At 37.5% G+C, this 16,532-nt stretch overlaps 1 protein-coding gene across 1 annotated transcript; it reads left to right on the top strand.

The window, feature by feature from the left end:
- The first annotated feature begins 432 nt into the window (after window positions 1-432).
- On the top strand, window positions 433-14,610 carry ctss2.1 (cathepsin S, ortholog2, tandem duplicate 1). The gene is made up of 8 exons (XM_047360525.1): window positions 433-586; window positions 3,210-3,334; window positions 4,899-5,021; window positions 6,237-6,389; window positions 7,197-7,421; window positions 9,713-9,878; window positions 10,039-10,141; window positions 14,254-14,610. The coding sequence occupies exons 1-8, from the start codon at window positions 568-570 to the stop codon at window positions 14,351-14,353; spliced, it is 1,014 nt and encodes a 337-aa protein (XP_047216481.1). The 5' UTR covers window positions 433-567; the 3' UTR covers window positions 14,354-14,610.
- The last annotated feature ends 1,922 nt before the right edge of the window (window positions 14,611-16,532 follow it).

The raw sequence follows: 16,532 nt of genomic DNA, 5'->3' as shown, positions 1-16,532 counted from the left end.
TATATATATCTATATATATTTCATTTATTTCACTTAATGAATAGTATGTTTAATGCCTGCTTGAAGGTTGTCATTTTCAAATATGAATATGACGTATATTTATATTATATTGTAGATATGTTTATACTGTTTAATTTGTACTGTATTGCACCGACTACGCCAAAACAAATTCCTTGTATGTCCAAAAACGTACTTGGCAATAAAGCTTTTCTGATTCTGATTCTGATCTGATTCTGATGAATATGCAAATAACGTCCCTGGTGTAGTTTATACAACTTTAACACAGGATATTTGTTGAACTGGCCGACAAATGTAGGTTTTGTGAGAATACCGAGGTAGTGCACCTGTCTTAGTGCCAATGCTCTGACATCTGCAGTTCAGTTGGATTTTCTCTTACTCATTTCTTCACACTTAAGGCGGCTTCCTAATGTACCTACCTTTAATGCATCAGTGTTACGCAGCTATAAGGTTTCGAAAGAGGAAGAACTGCGACAGATCATGTGACATTTTCTGCATAAAAACCAACCAGGAAAATACAGTGTAAGGAAGTTCAGCACAGAAACAGCGATGGATCCGTCTCAGAAAGGTCAGTAAATTCTGATTTTAACTGTTTAAATGTTATTATCAGGTCATTTCTCGTACGGGATCCGTCTATAACCTGCTCTGAAGAGCGCCTGCTTTAAGTTTCGATTTTCAGTGTTTTTCATAAACTTCTTTTGTGTTCAGGTGCGTTACAAGGTCGCTCTAACGTTAGGTGCGGAGCGGAGACCTACATTTACTTCGTAGTTCTCCACTATTACAACTTTGTGCTTTTATCGTAAAATCTGAAATGTTGCCTGAGTCCAGGTTTATTGTTCTTGTTATTTTTTAAGGATTCAGTTAATAAAGTATTTACTTCCTATTTTCTGACCTTTAAAAGCATATAGTTCAGTTTTATCTTCCATCAGTTTATGAGGTGAAAGACAAAAGCAAAATAACGCTTCTAATGCGTCTTGACGCAGATGTCTGTGGGCAGCTTTGTTTTTCCTGGCTTCTCATTAGTTTCACATTTGGTCACAAGATCAGACTGTCCTCGTTCGTGGATTTTTTTTTTTTTTTTTGTACATTTAATATTACAAGTTTTAGGAAGTGATACTGGCTGACAGTAAAGATCTTTAATAGCCACATATTCTGAAGACAAACGCAAACGCAGAGGAAGTGACTGGAAAATGTGACTGGTTAAAACGATAAAACCAAAATTGTAATAATGAAACTAAATTACTGATACACCATCGTACAGGATTGGTAGGAGGAAATACACTTGGAACAGGGTGTTCCTCTGTGTTTAATGCGTTTAATGTCTTTAATACGGTTTAATAATGCATCAAATAAACATGTTGCTCTGTTATAAATGTAAAACGAAAAAGTTGGTTTTAAAGTTGGTTTTAAATTAGTTAATTGGCCAGATGTCGCGTGATCAAACACTAAAAATATGATTTTTTCAGTTTATTAAAATCAACCGTAAATAGGAAAAAAATTAGTTGTTGATTTATTTTCTGTTGAAGTCAAAATTAATACCGCCATCAAAGAATATGCGCATTTTTAGATGTATACTCACTTAATAAAGAGGAAGTACGGTATATGTGTCTGGAAAAATAGTTTGTTATAAAAATTTGCACTGAATGCTATTTTGTTTGTTCGAAAACTTTTTGGTAAACAGTCAGTCGATCATTTTCCATAGTGGGTCGCAGGGAAGCTGGTGCCAATCTCCAGCAGTCTATGGGCGGGAGGCGGGGTAAACCTGGACAAGTCGCCAGTCCATCGCAGGAATCACAAAAACAACCATGCACACACACCTAATGGGGATTTAGCGAGGCCAATTAACCGGCATGTTTTTGTAATGTGGGAGGAAGCCAGAGTACCCGGTGTGAACCCATGCATCCACGGGGAGAACATCCAAACTTTATGCAGAAAGGCCAGGTGTTGAACCCAGGATCTTCTTGCTGCAAGGCAACAGTGTTACCGACTGCGCCACAGGGCTAAATAGTGGAAGGAAAGCTATACAGTTCATGTTTTCTGAATGAAATCCATTTCCTCTGTCCTTTCTGTGCAGAAGTAAGTGCTACAGGTCATCCAAAACAAACCCAGCCTCACTTATTATGAAAGACGGTTCAGTCCTTAATATTATGCAAAGTATAAATACATTTTATTGGAATTTTAGTGGAATGTTTAAATGTTGTTGTACATAAAATAGCATAATTAAGATTTCTATGTGCGGCTATTTTAATCTGTTGGTCCTATTTGGTAACAGCTTGACTTTTCCAAACCAGAAAGCAAACAGAAATTCTCAAAAGTCTTCTTTTGTAAACACATCTGCATTTAAAACCACAAGAAGTCATAAAATCTACATGATTTGTAACCCCAAACATTTAAATTAAAACTTTTTATTTTTATTTTCTACATATTAAGCAGAAAACTTGACATTAGCAAGTGTGCCATTTAGTTTTAGAGGTCAGCTTGCCATTTTTCTCTAAGCTTTGGTGCCTCACTATCTGCAGATTTGATTGTATTCTTGTCTTGCACGATTGTTGAAAAAGTACAAAGGATTCTCAAAAACCATTTTCATGCCTTATTGATTATTGTAACTAGAGCTAATATATTTTTAGTTTTAGTTTGCAATTTATTGCCAGATTTGCTCTTTTAAGAGTTTTTGTCATCAAACTGTACACTAAAAGTTAAATAAAATATGATTTAAATTAAACAGTTACAGATTATATCCTAGTTTATAATTATTCAACTTTATTCAGATACTAAATGTGAAGACTGACCTGCAGTTTCACCTTCTGGGTCTTACAATCAAGGAACTTATATAACTTTGTAACTGATACGTGTTATTGCTTATTTACTGCAATGAGGGCATAATAATTACTGTTTAAAATCACTTCCTACTTCCCCTGCCTGAAAAACTGGGTCTGTTCTTCCTCATGCATTATTTGTTCTGTGTGGCTGTATGGGTTAAAGAGGTAATTGAGCACTGAAAAGGTGAGGCAGGATTTAAAATGTTTATCACGTCAAATACAGTGTTACTGAAAGTTGATTCTTGTATGTGGGTTTTTATACCATAACTGCTCATCATTTTCTGGTCAGACAGGTTCTTTTCTCACTTAGCAAAGCCCACATCTGCCTCATCAAAGGTCAGATGACATCCTGTGATGTCTGTGTGTGTGCAGGCCTGATGTTGGGGAGCCTGCTGCTCATCTCTTTGTGTGTGGGAGCAGTATTCTCGCTAGACAGCAGGCTGGACAACCACTGGGAGCTCTGGAAGAAGACACATGACAAGAAGTATGACAATGAGGTATGCAATTCAATATATTTACATTCATGAAAGTCATTTTAGACTGGCCCCTCTTTCTGACATCCTACTCACAACAAAACACACATCTGCTCCTCTGACAAAACCCATTCTGCAAAAAGCTTATGTTGTGATTCATCAGAAAAAAAAAATCTGATAATAATTCACTAACAAGATTCTGTAATCAGCTAATCAGTTATGATAATATAATGCAGTCTAGGTTTGTCTAGTCTATATGTTGTGCTTGCCTCAATCTAGGGTGCCAAGAAACCATTAAACTAAATTAATCTGTTTGTGTTTAAACAAAAATAAAGGTTTCATATGTCACAACTTATGTTTTCAAAAAACTCTCTTTGGTGCTGAATAATCGAAATGAGGAAGGGCCAATCTGAATAGTTAACATTTTGAACTTACGATGATTAAATTTGGTCCAGACATCTTTAAAAAACCCAGAAATACTCCCTTTAATTTAGCACTGAATCATTAGTACCAAGTTCTCATTGCAAGGTTTATCACAGAGAAATTATAATGATAATACAAAACGACAAATAATACTAAAAATAACAAAAAGACATAACTAAAAATAATAGTTATCCAACAGCCTTTGACCACTTGTGTAGAGACCTAGAAATAGAAGGTATGGTTGTTTCAAAGAAAATAATAATGCACTAAATAGCTGAAGAAAAGCACGCTGGAGATCTTTTTAAGTTTGCTACAGAACATTTGGACAAGCTGATGAAAAAAGTCTTGTAGGATGAGATCAAAGCAGAACTCTATGAATATCATTGCAGACTCCTTATTATAGACAGAAACCCCTAGAACACCATACCAATAATGAAGTTTGTATAGGGAGAAGCTTCATGGTGTGGGGCTGTTTTTCATCATATGATTCTGGCAGAGTTTATATAATTAAAGGAAAGCTGAATGAATATATTTACTGAGTCAGTCTTGATTAAAATTTTGAAGTTGAAAGGAAGCAAGAAAGTAATCCCGAACACAAGGCCAAGTTACTCTCAGTTGCCTTAGCACAGGGATATCAAATTCCAGTCCTCGAGAACTGTCCTCAAACCTTTAGATGTGTCCCTGGTCTAACACACCTGAATCTATGGCTGAATTACCTCCTCAGTATGCAGTCAAGTTCTCCAGAATCCCCCTAATGACCTAATTATTGGATTCAGGTGAGTTGAAGCAGAGGCACATCTAAAGGTAGCAAGACACCGGCCCTCAAGGACCGGAGTTTGACACCTGTGTCTTAGCATAATGCATACAGCTGCTAGGTCGACCTTGGTAATCACTCCACTTTCTCCACAAAAAGAAGTGAAGATCATAAAGGAGACTCCCAGAACCATCAAGATTTAAAAACAGTTTGAAAAGAACAATAGCATGGATATGTTCAAGACCTATATTTCTCATCATAAATTATTTCTGCTCCATTGCACCCCCCTAAACCCCCTATGGTGCCCGCTCTCCCCTACATGTAGCTGCAAATGTTGAGGAGCTTTCTTTTTTCAATAACTGAAACTGTGGTGTGTCATGTTTTGCTCTTTTTGTTTAATCATGCATTTAGGAGGAGAATATGCACCGCAGGGATTTGTGGGAGAAAAACCTGATGCTTATTACTATGCACAACCTGGAGGCTTCAATGGGGTTTCACACCTATGACCTAAGCATGAATTTGATGGGAGACCTGGTGAGATTTATCTCTTCATTGTTTCTTCTACTGATTTAATATTATTGCTGTTTGGTGTTTAATAAGGCTCCTTAATAGAAAATAAATAGTGAGAAATTACAATCTTGATTGATAATTATAACAAGAAGCAGCATCAGGGACCTGAAAGCAAAGCTTTTTTGATGACATAAACCATGAAGTTGAGTTAGTGAATTAAAATATGTTGACCTATTATGGACAGGTCTAATTGTAGCTTAGAAAGCACGAGTGTTTTACTCTTAGCTCAAACATTTCTGCTTAGATAGTTATATGTCTAAGTATAGCTCTGTTAAAACTGTGAGTATGAAGTACTTTCAGTAAATTCGCAAAAAAACATATCAGAATATTCATCACATGTGAAACCCAAGTAAAAGTCAAACGGGAAAGCAGGAGAGCAGAATTGGATATTTATCTTCTCGTTATCAATTCAAGATATATGTAGAAAATAGAAAACAATCACTTTGCTTTGACTTAAATGCAGAATCAGAATTTCTGCATTAAGACAGTTAAGAACAATAGATCATCAGAAGTTTTTGCAAGCCTTGCTTTTTACCTTTCTGTTCTTCTAACATTGGGTTTCCTACAAAGCAGAAGTTTTTTGGCTGTGACTTTTAAGGCATTACCCGCTTAATGGGATGATTTAAACTATGTAAATACAGCTGTGTGTTGGAGAACATTAGTAAACAAGCAGCATCATGAATTCAGTACTGAAACCTATTTCAACATTTTATGTTCTTATATCAATGAAGGCTTTTATTGGTTTTCTCTAAAAATACCTCTAAATAAAGCAATACAGAAAAACAAAGCCGGATCCTAATAAGATTAAATAAATGGCTGAAAGATGCTAGAATGTGTCAAAGAACGAGACGAGATAAACTGTAGAAGGGATACCAATTCTCAACTTTGTAACAAACAACACTTATTACAGTTTATATGAACTTATTTTAAAATAAAAGAGAAAATGTGTATTTTAAGGAAATGTTACATGATTAAAAATGTCTCACATTAATTATTGACATATTAACTATGGTGTAGCACAATCTAATGAATTAAAAAAAAGGAAAATGTTAGTATTTTTTTCCCCTAACTTGTGTAAAGAAAATATAAATTTAAAAAACACTAGAATTTCATTTGATTCCTTTAGTAATTTACTGCAGTTGCTGACCCTTTACAAACTGGGTTTGTTCTTGCTTACAGAGTCAAGAGGAGATCCAGCAGTTTTATACCACACTCACAGTTCCTGCTGACCTCGAGAGGGCGCCATCTCTCTTTGTAGGGGCTTCGGGCTCTAGTGTACCAGACACTTTGGATTTGAGACAGAAGGGCTTAGTCACAAGTGTAAAGATGCAGGTAAATTATTTAAACAAGGGGGAAAAAAGATCCATACATACACAAAAAACAAATCTAACACCCAGTATGACTCTCTTTCTGTAATTTGTTTAAGTTAAGCTAAGGTATAAGAATATTAGCAAAGCCTGGTGTACACTGCAAGATTTTAGAATTGTCAGTTGATTATCAAAACCTGAGAGACCCCACACATGATATAGCAGGTTTGATCTTACAGTGAGTGGTGTCCAGCCACAAGGCAAGCAGAACACGCCACAAATAGATGTACTCACAAACATTCAGACGTCTGACGGGAAATCTTGCAAACCTTTTCGAGAAAAAACTTGAGTTCAGAGTAATTCTCCTCCCTGTTTCTGCACCTTGCTTTCGGATTGGCTACATGTCTCATTCAACAGGCTACGTGCTCATTTGTATTCGGGGAACACCTCACACCGTAGGATATCGGGCCAAGACAATCCAACATGTTGAATATCCTTGATTTGAGGTCGGGGCAGTTCAGAGCAGACTAGATCACTCTTAACACACCAATCACAGCAGGAATATCTCAGATTATCTTAGGAGCCATCCCGATTTATGGGGCATGTCGAAAAGGGAAGATCGAGTCAAAAATCACCATAAAAATCGTGCTGTGTGAACCAGGCATTAGAGGTGCAACATATTTCAGTCCACTTTGTCATTGTTTAGGTTCTCTTTTGCCTACATACTTCCTGCTCTGTGTAGTTTTAGTATTTGTGAGGTTTTTGTTTTGTGAGTCGAGAGGTGGTATGGAATCGCACTTGCTTTTGACACTCAACCTTTTTTTAATTCCAGGGTGCCTGTGGCTCCTGCTGGGCCTTCAGTGCTGCAGGAGCCCTGGAGGGTCAATTGGCCAAGAAAACAGGAAAGCTACTGGACCTCAGCCCTCAGAATCTTGTGGACTGTTCTACTAAATATGGCAACCATGGCTGCAATGGAGGCTTCATGACTAAAGCTTTCCAATATGTAATTGATAACCAGGGTATTGACTCTGAAAGTTCATATCCATATGCAGGACGGGTGAGTGATATAAAATATCGAAATAAATGTCATAACACATCTTTTGTTTTTGTTTTTTTCAAATTTCTTAGATATACTTTTGATAATTGTTAACACAAAACTTGAATGAACCGTCATCCAAAGTACAAATGAGAAATACAAAACTAAGTTTGCTGGTCACAGTTTCAATTGAGATCCATAGAGTGCATCGCTCCTGAATGAAAACATGCCCAGATTAGTATGGTAGAAACTAATATATGTGTGAAAGATACTGTACATTTATGTAAATGTTTACAATTTAGAAACCAAATAAGGATATAGACTTCTTTTTATATTAGTGTTTACCTAAAACTGGTCACTGGTTTATAAAAAAAAAAACATTATTTAATCCCAGTATAAATCCAGTTGTTCTGTGAAGGTCTCAGAGGTTTGTTGGGTAACATTACTGAACAAGCAGCATCATGAAGACCACAGAACACACTAGACAGATCATTAAACAGTTATAAAATAATATTTAAAACTTTGAAAGTCTCACAGAGCAATGCTAAATATGTCATTCAATATTGGAAAAAATAAGGCTTAAGTACAAACCTACCAAGACATGAAAATTAACCTAAAGTAAAAGGCAGGAATGAAAGCATTAATTAGAGAAGCAGTCAAGAAAATACATCCACAGCTGTGGCGGCAGAAGCTGATGGTAGGACAAATGCAGTGAATAAATGTGGTCTTTATGGAAGAGTGGCAAGAAAAATTAAAGCCATTAGAAGTCATTTTGAAAAACGTGAAAGTCCGATTGGATTGCCTGTTTTGAAGTCTTGCCACAGAAGTCTTGCCACACATTCATAGTTGGATTTTGGACTGAACGTTGACTGGACCATTCTAACAGCTAGATGTGCTTTAAACTAACCCTTTCCATTATTGCTCTGGCTGTATGTTCAGGGCTGTTCTATCCTGTTGAAAAGTAACCCTCTACCCCAGTTTCAAATCTTTTGGCCCGTACCTTCATCTTCCCAGTACTTTGATTAACTTTGCTGCCTGTGTAGAAGAAAAGCATCCCCACAGCATGAAACCGACACCACCATATACTACTGGGTGGATGGTGTGTTCAGGGTACTGTAAAGTGCCACATTTCTGCCACACAGTGTTTTGCTTGTAGGCCAAAATGTTCATTTCCCTTCCTTCTTCTGTCACCTACAAGGCTTGTGAAAAAGTGTAAACACAACCTCATGCTTTTTTTTAACAATGGGTTTATTCTTATTACTCTTCAGGACAGATTTGTGGAGTATGCAACTAATAGTTGTCCAGTTTGCAGATTCAACCACCTGTGCAGTGGATTTCTGTTGCTCCTCCACTTACAAAAATTATCTTGACTGCTACTCTGATTGATGCTCTTCTTGCCCTGTCTTGGTAGGTTTGAATTTTTCCATATTTGGATGATGGTAACATTATCAACCATTGGAAAATATCATGAAAAGTCCAAAAATGAACCTGACATTCATTTTGATGATGCATGTACATGTATCATTGGACATAATTCTAAGTTAGTATGTTCCCCAACAACATTTTGTTTTCTAAGAAAAAGTGTGTATGAATGCAATGCATAAGCGCTGAGACTGCAGTGTGGGTGTATAAATGAACAGAAGGACTAAGTTAAGCCATTCCCCCTAAGCTGTAGACAGCAATGCTTTTCACTTGCCTGTGGTCTGCTGTTAATGTCTCTTTGGAGCAAACATATACTAATCGCAGCAGACAACATGTTTGTCCTCTGGGCTTTGGTTGGTTCGCTGTTGCTTGTGTGGAGTAGGAGAGCAGTTCTGATCCGCCTTGGCTAAGGTCTCAAAAATAAATCCTAACTTTGTAATGTACATTTCTCTAATATGCTATAAAGGGTTGAACTTTGGATTCTAAGCAGAATTTACTTAATTTATTGTTCTCATATGTTTTCTGAACTTTGACCATTAAACTTCTCTGAGGCTTTGGTACATTTAGGTCAATAGTCCATCTTAGAAGCCAATAAAACACCTTTTGTCTGTCTAAAGATTCTAAGTTCTTAGTCTAATTGATTTGTTCCTACTCGAAAAATGGTTAGGATTTAGCTTTTAACAAGTTACCAAATCAGATGTTGCCTATGCAATGAAATTGTATTAAATTCTCCTAATTTGTCTTTATGTTGTGTATTTCCAAATTATTGTGCCATTGCACAAGAACCATTTAAGAAAGTACTTTAATGTTTTTTGTGTTAATGTTCAGTTGTTCTGTAATATCACCAGGTGTTTGATACAGTATAATTTAACTGTTATCTTTTATTTTAGGACCAATCATGTCAGTACAACCCTGCAACCCGAGCAGCCAACTGCTCCCAATATGACTTTCTGCCCCAGGGTGACGAACAGGCTCTGAAGGAGGGAATTGCAAATATTGGTCCCATTGCAGTGGGAATTGATGCCAGGCGACCCAGATTTGCTTTCTACAGAAGTGGTGCGTTAGATGTCAATGGATATCAGGCTATGTAAAATCTTGTTTACAGATAAAACAATTGTTTTCATTACTTCCAGTAAAAAACCAATTTATATGAGTTTATAATGACCAGAAAGAATAAGTGACAGAGATGTGTTTTTGTTATGTTAATTATTTTTAGGTGTTTACGATGACCCAACCTGCACCCAGGACGTAAACCATGCTGTCTTGGCTGTGGGCTATGGCACACTGAATGGACAAGATTATTGGCTGTTAAAGAACAGGTGAGAAGACATCATGACTGCTTTACAGTGTTGTGCCAGTACACCTTCAAAAATAACTGGTTATAAGTTCAGTTCACCGCAGTTAAAATTGATTTAGTTCATCACCTAAACATCTGAGCTAATTTACATCTTCACCATAAACTTGTTCTTGGTTTTTTGTCTGATATAAAGTTTACCTATAAGTTGATCATGACATTCATCTTCCAGCATGCTGATTTAGTAACTTTCATTCATTAAATTCTCTTATGTTCTCTCCTTATGGTTAAATTCTTAAAATAGCTGTTCTCATTCACATTGTGCTCTTGTGAAAGCAACATGAGTATGAAATTTTGACTGAAAGTGGTACAATATTAGCAGCTACTTTTAAATAGCTACTAGGTTGCTATTTCTCTTTAATAATTTTTTGATTAAGTACATCAGCTGACAAAATAGTCACTAAAGTAAATTAACAATCTCTGTGTAATAATTTTAGCTATTTATCTGAACAGTTATCTGAGAGGAAAGTTAGAAGTGACAATGCATGAAGCTGCATTTCATTTGTCTATCAGCCATATACCTGTTGGGAGTATGATTATTGATTGAATAATCTTGATCAATAATTATAATTACAAATCATAATCTGACAAAATCAATTTCTTAACCATAAATCCTCATTTACGAATCGAGACTAGAGATGTTGTAATTGTGGCTCAACGCCTCTGACAATTACAACCGTTGAATACTCCGTAATAATTAATAACTATTGCCGGAGATGTCACTGTTTAATCGACCGTTTCTGCCGAAACGTGTGGAACTTTAACCTTATTTTGACTGACACATCACTTTTTGCACACAATGAAACACCAAACGCTCTCTCTTTATCTATGTGAATATTTATTAATTTTCACTTACTCAACATGCAAAATTCTACAAACACAGGGGTAACACATCTAAATAAGCAAAGTCAACAAACGGTAGTGGGTATGTATTGAGTCAACCAGCAGTTTATGGCACTACAGATGAAGGGAGAGGATATGAAAGGGGGGTGTGGTGATGACTGGTGGGGGGTTGGAGTGCAGCTTAGAGTGTCTTTTATGATCTTCTGATCATAAAACTTCCCCCCTTACTCCTGACCACAAAGGATTGATAACTTTTGGCGACAAGTTAGCACAGTGAGATTGAAGACAAAGGTAAAATGGAGAATTTTACCATGAGGTCGTTTTAACAGTCCAGTCTTGCAACGCACCCGCGTTCAGATAGTAAACACAGACAGCTCTGGGGAACACGGCGGATCCCGATATTACATAACACATCAAAGTTTCAACAAGCAAGGTTACATGCACATATTATTCAGAACACATGAGATCCTAACCAGCGATTCTGATCGCTTCTACAACCTCTGACCCTGCCCAGGCCTTCTAATAAAGAAATAAAAAAAAGAAATGGGTTTTACTTGTGTCGTCTTCTTCCGCGTGAGGGAATTCGAGCGAGGAAACGTGGGGTTGAGTTAATTGTGCATCCACAATTAACTTCAGGGGAACGGTCAGTCTTTGTCCTTTGGTCTTCTTAACAAAAAGGAAAAATATGATCTGACCATCAAAGTCGACTTGAAAATGAAACACGGTAGCGGTCCGTCTCTCCGAAGCTCCGTGTTCTCAGTTACGTGTTAACTCACGTCTTCGATTGGCAAAGTGAAATCTCTGGCCTTCTTATTCCAAAGACTTCAGTTATGAATGGTTCGTTGTCCAACGAGAGAGAATGAATGAAACTCTTCACAGAGTTCTTCTCTTAAAGTGATGCACTTCAATCACCAGATCGGTTTCCAGCGGAAGGCGAGTTTTCAAACATGAGCGCCTCCTATATAGCATCCTGTGACGTCAGACTGGGGACGCCCAGTCATATCAGTCGCAATGCTCGATGGGATATGTAGGAGCGGGCTGTCCTGGGTACAAAATAGCCGATGCCATTGGAGGAGCACAGTGACGTCCAACAACGGGCAGATAATCCAATACTCAGCAAACAAGTGGTCCAACATACCCAACTAGAGATTCCCACGCGCTATCACCAAAATCGGGGTGCAAAGAATTGGGGTTTTCTTTTTTTTTTAGCCTTTATTTAACCAGATTAATCCCGCTGATTGAAAAAATATCTGATTTACAAGAGAGACATGCACAAAAAGCCAGCAGCACAGCTCCAGAATAAACTAGGTTTAATCTATTAGTTTTGGGGTTACAGGGCATTAGTCTTTTGTTTATGTTGTAATAGTCCCTCTACACTATTGAGAGTGCAAAGTCTGGTTGCCACAATGTTTTTTGACATGTTGAAATATTCACAGCTTGAGTACTGCAGCTGTCACACACCTTGTAAACTGCCCAGATACACCACTGCAACTGGAGCGGTGTATCTGTGACTCAAATGTAACAATGATGCCATCATAGGGGGCAGTGGGAAGGCCATACATCAACAGAATCAGATCCCCACAAAGACTGTCTATATTACAGCTGAACCACACCAGTGCCCACACACAGACAGCAGTCACCTAGCTCTCACCTTGGAGGGGAATGTATTTGCTCTTTTGGGCATAAAATTCCAATCATTTTAAATGTCTGCTTACTTCTTTGCATTTTTACTGCTGAACAGAATACTGCACTTCCTACAAGCTTGTCAAGTAAAAAATGGCATAATTATATAATTAATACCACACATGAACATGTTAATGCACAACACTACAGCCTAGATACAGTTTAACCCATCTAAAAGCTAAACTAATAATAATGAAAATAACAATTATAATAATACAAAAATGCCAACTATAGTAATGCATTTGCCTCATTCATCATCTCCTAGGTTGGTTGGTGTTTGCCTTCTTTCAGAAGTGAACAATAAAGTAAGGTGAAACAAGGAGGTCAGGGCTACAGAAAAATAAAATTAACAAGCAAAGGCCACTTCTTCGGACTTTGGATGTTTTATCGAGGTGGGATTTGTGAAAGTAATAAATTATAAAAATCTTCTGGAACTTTTCAGAAAGATTGTTTTTGGGGAGGTGTTATAAAATTATTTACATGTAAAACAGACGTCATTGTGAATGGCTACTCAATTTCACATTAAAAAGAAAATGTTGCACGTTCATCCCTCAGCAAACATAGGCGTTATCAGCCCCATTTAAGTAGGAAGTGAGAATTATAGAATTTCTGAAAATTGTTTTTTATAACTATGGATATCAAGGGTTTTGTAGTGTAAACACACTTATTCTTCTATAGGTATTTTGTTTTAAATATGAATGTTTTATCACACAGCACAAATAATAAATATTTTATCACTAAGCAAATATTTTAGACCACTTCTTTATACCATATTGGCTATTTTTGGTATTCTTTACCAGTCTACTTTTTGCCATGATGAAGAGTCTAAAATCAAAATGTGTTAACATTTCCATAGAAATCTTCTCCAATACCTATCTGAACTGTTCGTGGCCTAGAAAGTTGACATTTTGTTAAAGATTTCCATGCATAACATTAACATCTGCTGATTACTCTATTACAGGTATCTTCCTCTACTTTTAATTTAGTAATTGTGTACAGTAAAAAAAAAAACTACATAGAATTTCATCGGTCTAAAAGTAATACAAAATACAATGTGATGGTTAGATAAAAAAAAACCTTGCTCTCACCATAGCTAGATTACATTTACATTAAAAAGCAAAACGATTTACAGAATAAACAAAGAGACCATATCTAACAAAGAATAATCTGACTCAATTTAAAATAAAACCTTATTTTGACTGACACATCACTTTTTGCACACAATGAAACACCAAACGCTCTCTCTTTATCTATGTGAATATTTATTAATTTTCACCTACTCAACATGCAAAATTCTACAAACACAGGGGTAACACATCTAAATAAGCAAAGTCAACAAACGGTAGTGGGTATGTATTGAGTCAACCAGCAGTTTATGGCACTACAGATGAAGGGAGAGGATATGAAAGGGAAATCTAAGTATATGTAGTTATAGATAAATGTGTATATATTATTGTATGCAAACAACTACTCAGAAATAATTTGTGGAAGTTAGGCCTATTTTACATGACTTAACTGTGTTTTCTGCTTTTTCTCACTCTTTGCAAACAGCTGGGGAACTTCTTTTGGCGATCAGGGCTACATTCGGATGGCGCGCAACAAAGACGACCAGTGTGGAATTGCTCTTTATGCCTGCTACCCCATCATGTAACTTTTAAGAGAATGGACAAAACTGTGGATAACTATTCATACATCACTTGATTTCATTTATATTTTAGTGTAATCAAATACTAAGGCTTGAAAACTGCACATCATGTGTTTTTTTCTTTTGTTTGTAAACTTAATTAGGTTTTACATTTAAATTTCCATGTAAAAAGTGGCATTCTTTCTAGGAAAACTTTTTGTATTCACCTGGATGTCAGTATGAGATTGATACTACAATTAAAAGATAGATTACTTGCATTTTCAGAGGTTGTCACAGATACATGAGTTTGTATTTCTGAGTTTATTTAAGATACACTGAACATTTCAAGTTTATTTCTTACCCAAAGGTGTTCAGTTTAAAGTTGAAAGGTACAACAGCATTTCTGAAATCTAATAGAAGACTTTTTTTTCCAAAAATTGACAAAAGAACAAAAACCTTCAACTGTACAATTATTTTGTAATAGTTCTTATTTTTAATAGTTTTATTATTATCTCTATTGAGGAAGGAATGCGATAATAAAAACACTTTTACGTCATCTTTTTCTAAAACTAGAACTGAAAAAGTGGGATTCTTCCTCAACAAATATAAGGACAATAAGAAATAAGTAAAAAGTTTAAATGTAGTTATTTTTACACTAAAGAAGAATTTGAATTCAAGAGGTCTTTGTTACTGCTTAGGGCCCCCCCTGCTGTTGTGGGGGCCTCAAGAGAAATAAACTTTACACAGGACTGGTTAACAAATTATCCAATTTTGCTAAGGTTTGCTAAGGGGAAATAAAATTTAAAGTTTAAAAGTAATTTGAACAGCTTCATTATTTAAAGCAAATTATGATTTTCTTTATTTTTGTTGCTTTTATCTAACCTGAAAAGAATCTACAACTGGTTTTAAATAAATCTGCCATGCTTCCACAAAGGAAAAAATTGAGTGAAATTGGTAAAATAATTTAAATAAATAATAAATGTTTAGCTTGAACATGGCGTTCATTCAAGCTAAACAGTATTATTTACTGTTCATCAGTGCACTTGGCACCAGGACACCCTAGGCAGGAGGTAGATGATCGACTTTGTTGGCGTGTCTTCAGACATTCAACCGCATGTTTTAGACACTCGGGTGAAGAGAGTTGCTGAGCTGTCCACTGATCAACACTTGGTGGTGAGTTGGATCTGCAGGAAGAGGAAAAAGCCAGACAACCTTGGCAGGCCCAAGCGCATAGTGAGGGTCTGCCAGTAACGTCTCGTGGAGCCTTTGGCCAGGGATGTACTCAACTCCCACTTCCAGGAGAGCTTTGACCAGATTCCGGGGGAGGTTGGAGACATAGAGTCCGAGTGGACCATGTTCTCCGCATCCATTGTCGATGCTGCTGCCTGTACCTGTGGCCGTAAGGTCTGCGGTGCCTGTCGTGGTGGCAATCCCCAAACCCGTTGGTGGACACCGGCAGTAAGGGACGATGTCAAGCTGAAGAAGGAGTCCTATTGCCTGAAGTCACTGAGGTGGTTAAAAAGCTCCATGATGGCAGGGCTTTGGGGGTGGATGTGATCCGCCCTGACTACCTCAAGTCTCTGGATGTTGTGGGGCTGTCACGGTTGACACACCTCAACATTGCGTGACGGTCGGTGACAGTGCCTCTGGACTGGCAGACCGGGGTGGTGGTCCCCCTTCATAAGAAGGGTGACCGGAGGGTGTGTTCTAACTATAGGGGGATCACACTCCTCAGCCTCCCTGGTAAGGCCTATGCCAGAGTATTGGAGAGGAGAGTCCAGCCGATATTTGAACCCCGGCTTCAGGAGGAGCAGTGTGGTTTTCATCCCAACCCTGGAACACTGGACCAGCTCTACACCCACTGCACGGTACTCAAGGGTTCATAGAAGTTTGCCCAACCAGTCCACCTGTGTTTTGTGGACCTGGAGAAGGCATTTGACTGTGTCCCTCGTGGTGCCCTGTGGAGGGTGCTCCAGGAGTACGGAGTTGGGGGCCCTTTATTAGGGGCCATCCGGTCTCTGTACAAGCGGAGCAGGAGTTTGGTCTGCAATCCCAGCAGTAAGTCGGACCTTTCCCAGAAAAGGGTGGCATGTCTTATTCACGTTGGAGGGGAGTTCCTCCAGTGGAGGAGTTCAAGTATCTTGGGTTCTTGTTCACGAGTGAGAGGAGAAAGGAGTGGGAGATCAACAGATGGATTAGTGCAGCT

The sequence above is a fragment of the Girardinichthys multiradiatus genome, chromosome 3 (assembly GCF_021462225.1).
Source record: "Girardinichthys multiradiatus isolate DD_20200921_A chromosome 3, DD_fGirMul_XY1, whole genome shotgun sequence".
In the NCBI taxonomy this organism is placed as follows: Eukaryota; Metazoa; Chordata; class Actinopteri; order Cyprinodontiformes; family Goodeidae; genus Girardinichthys; species Girardinichthys multiradiatus.
The sequence above is the reverse complement of the archived record's forward strand: the minus strand, read 5'-3'. Positions and strand labels throughout refer to the sequence as shown.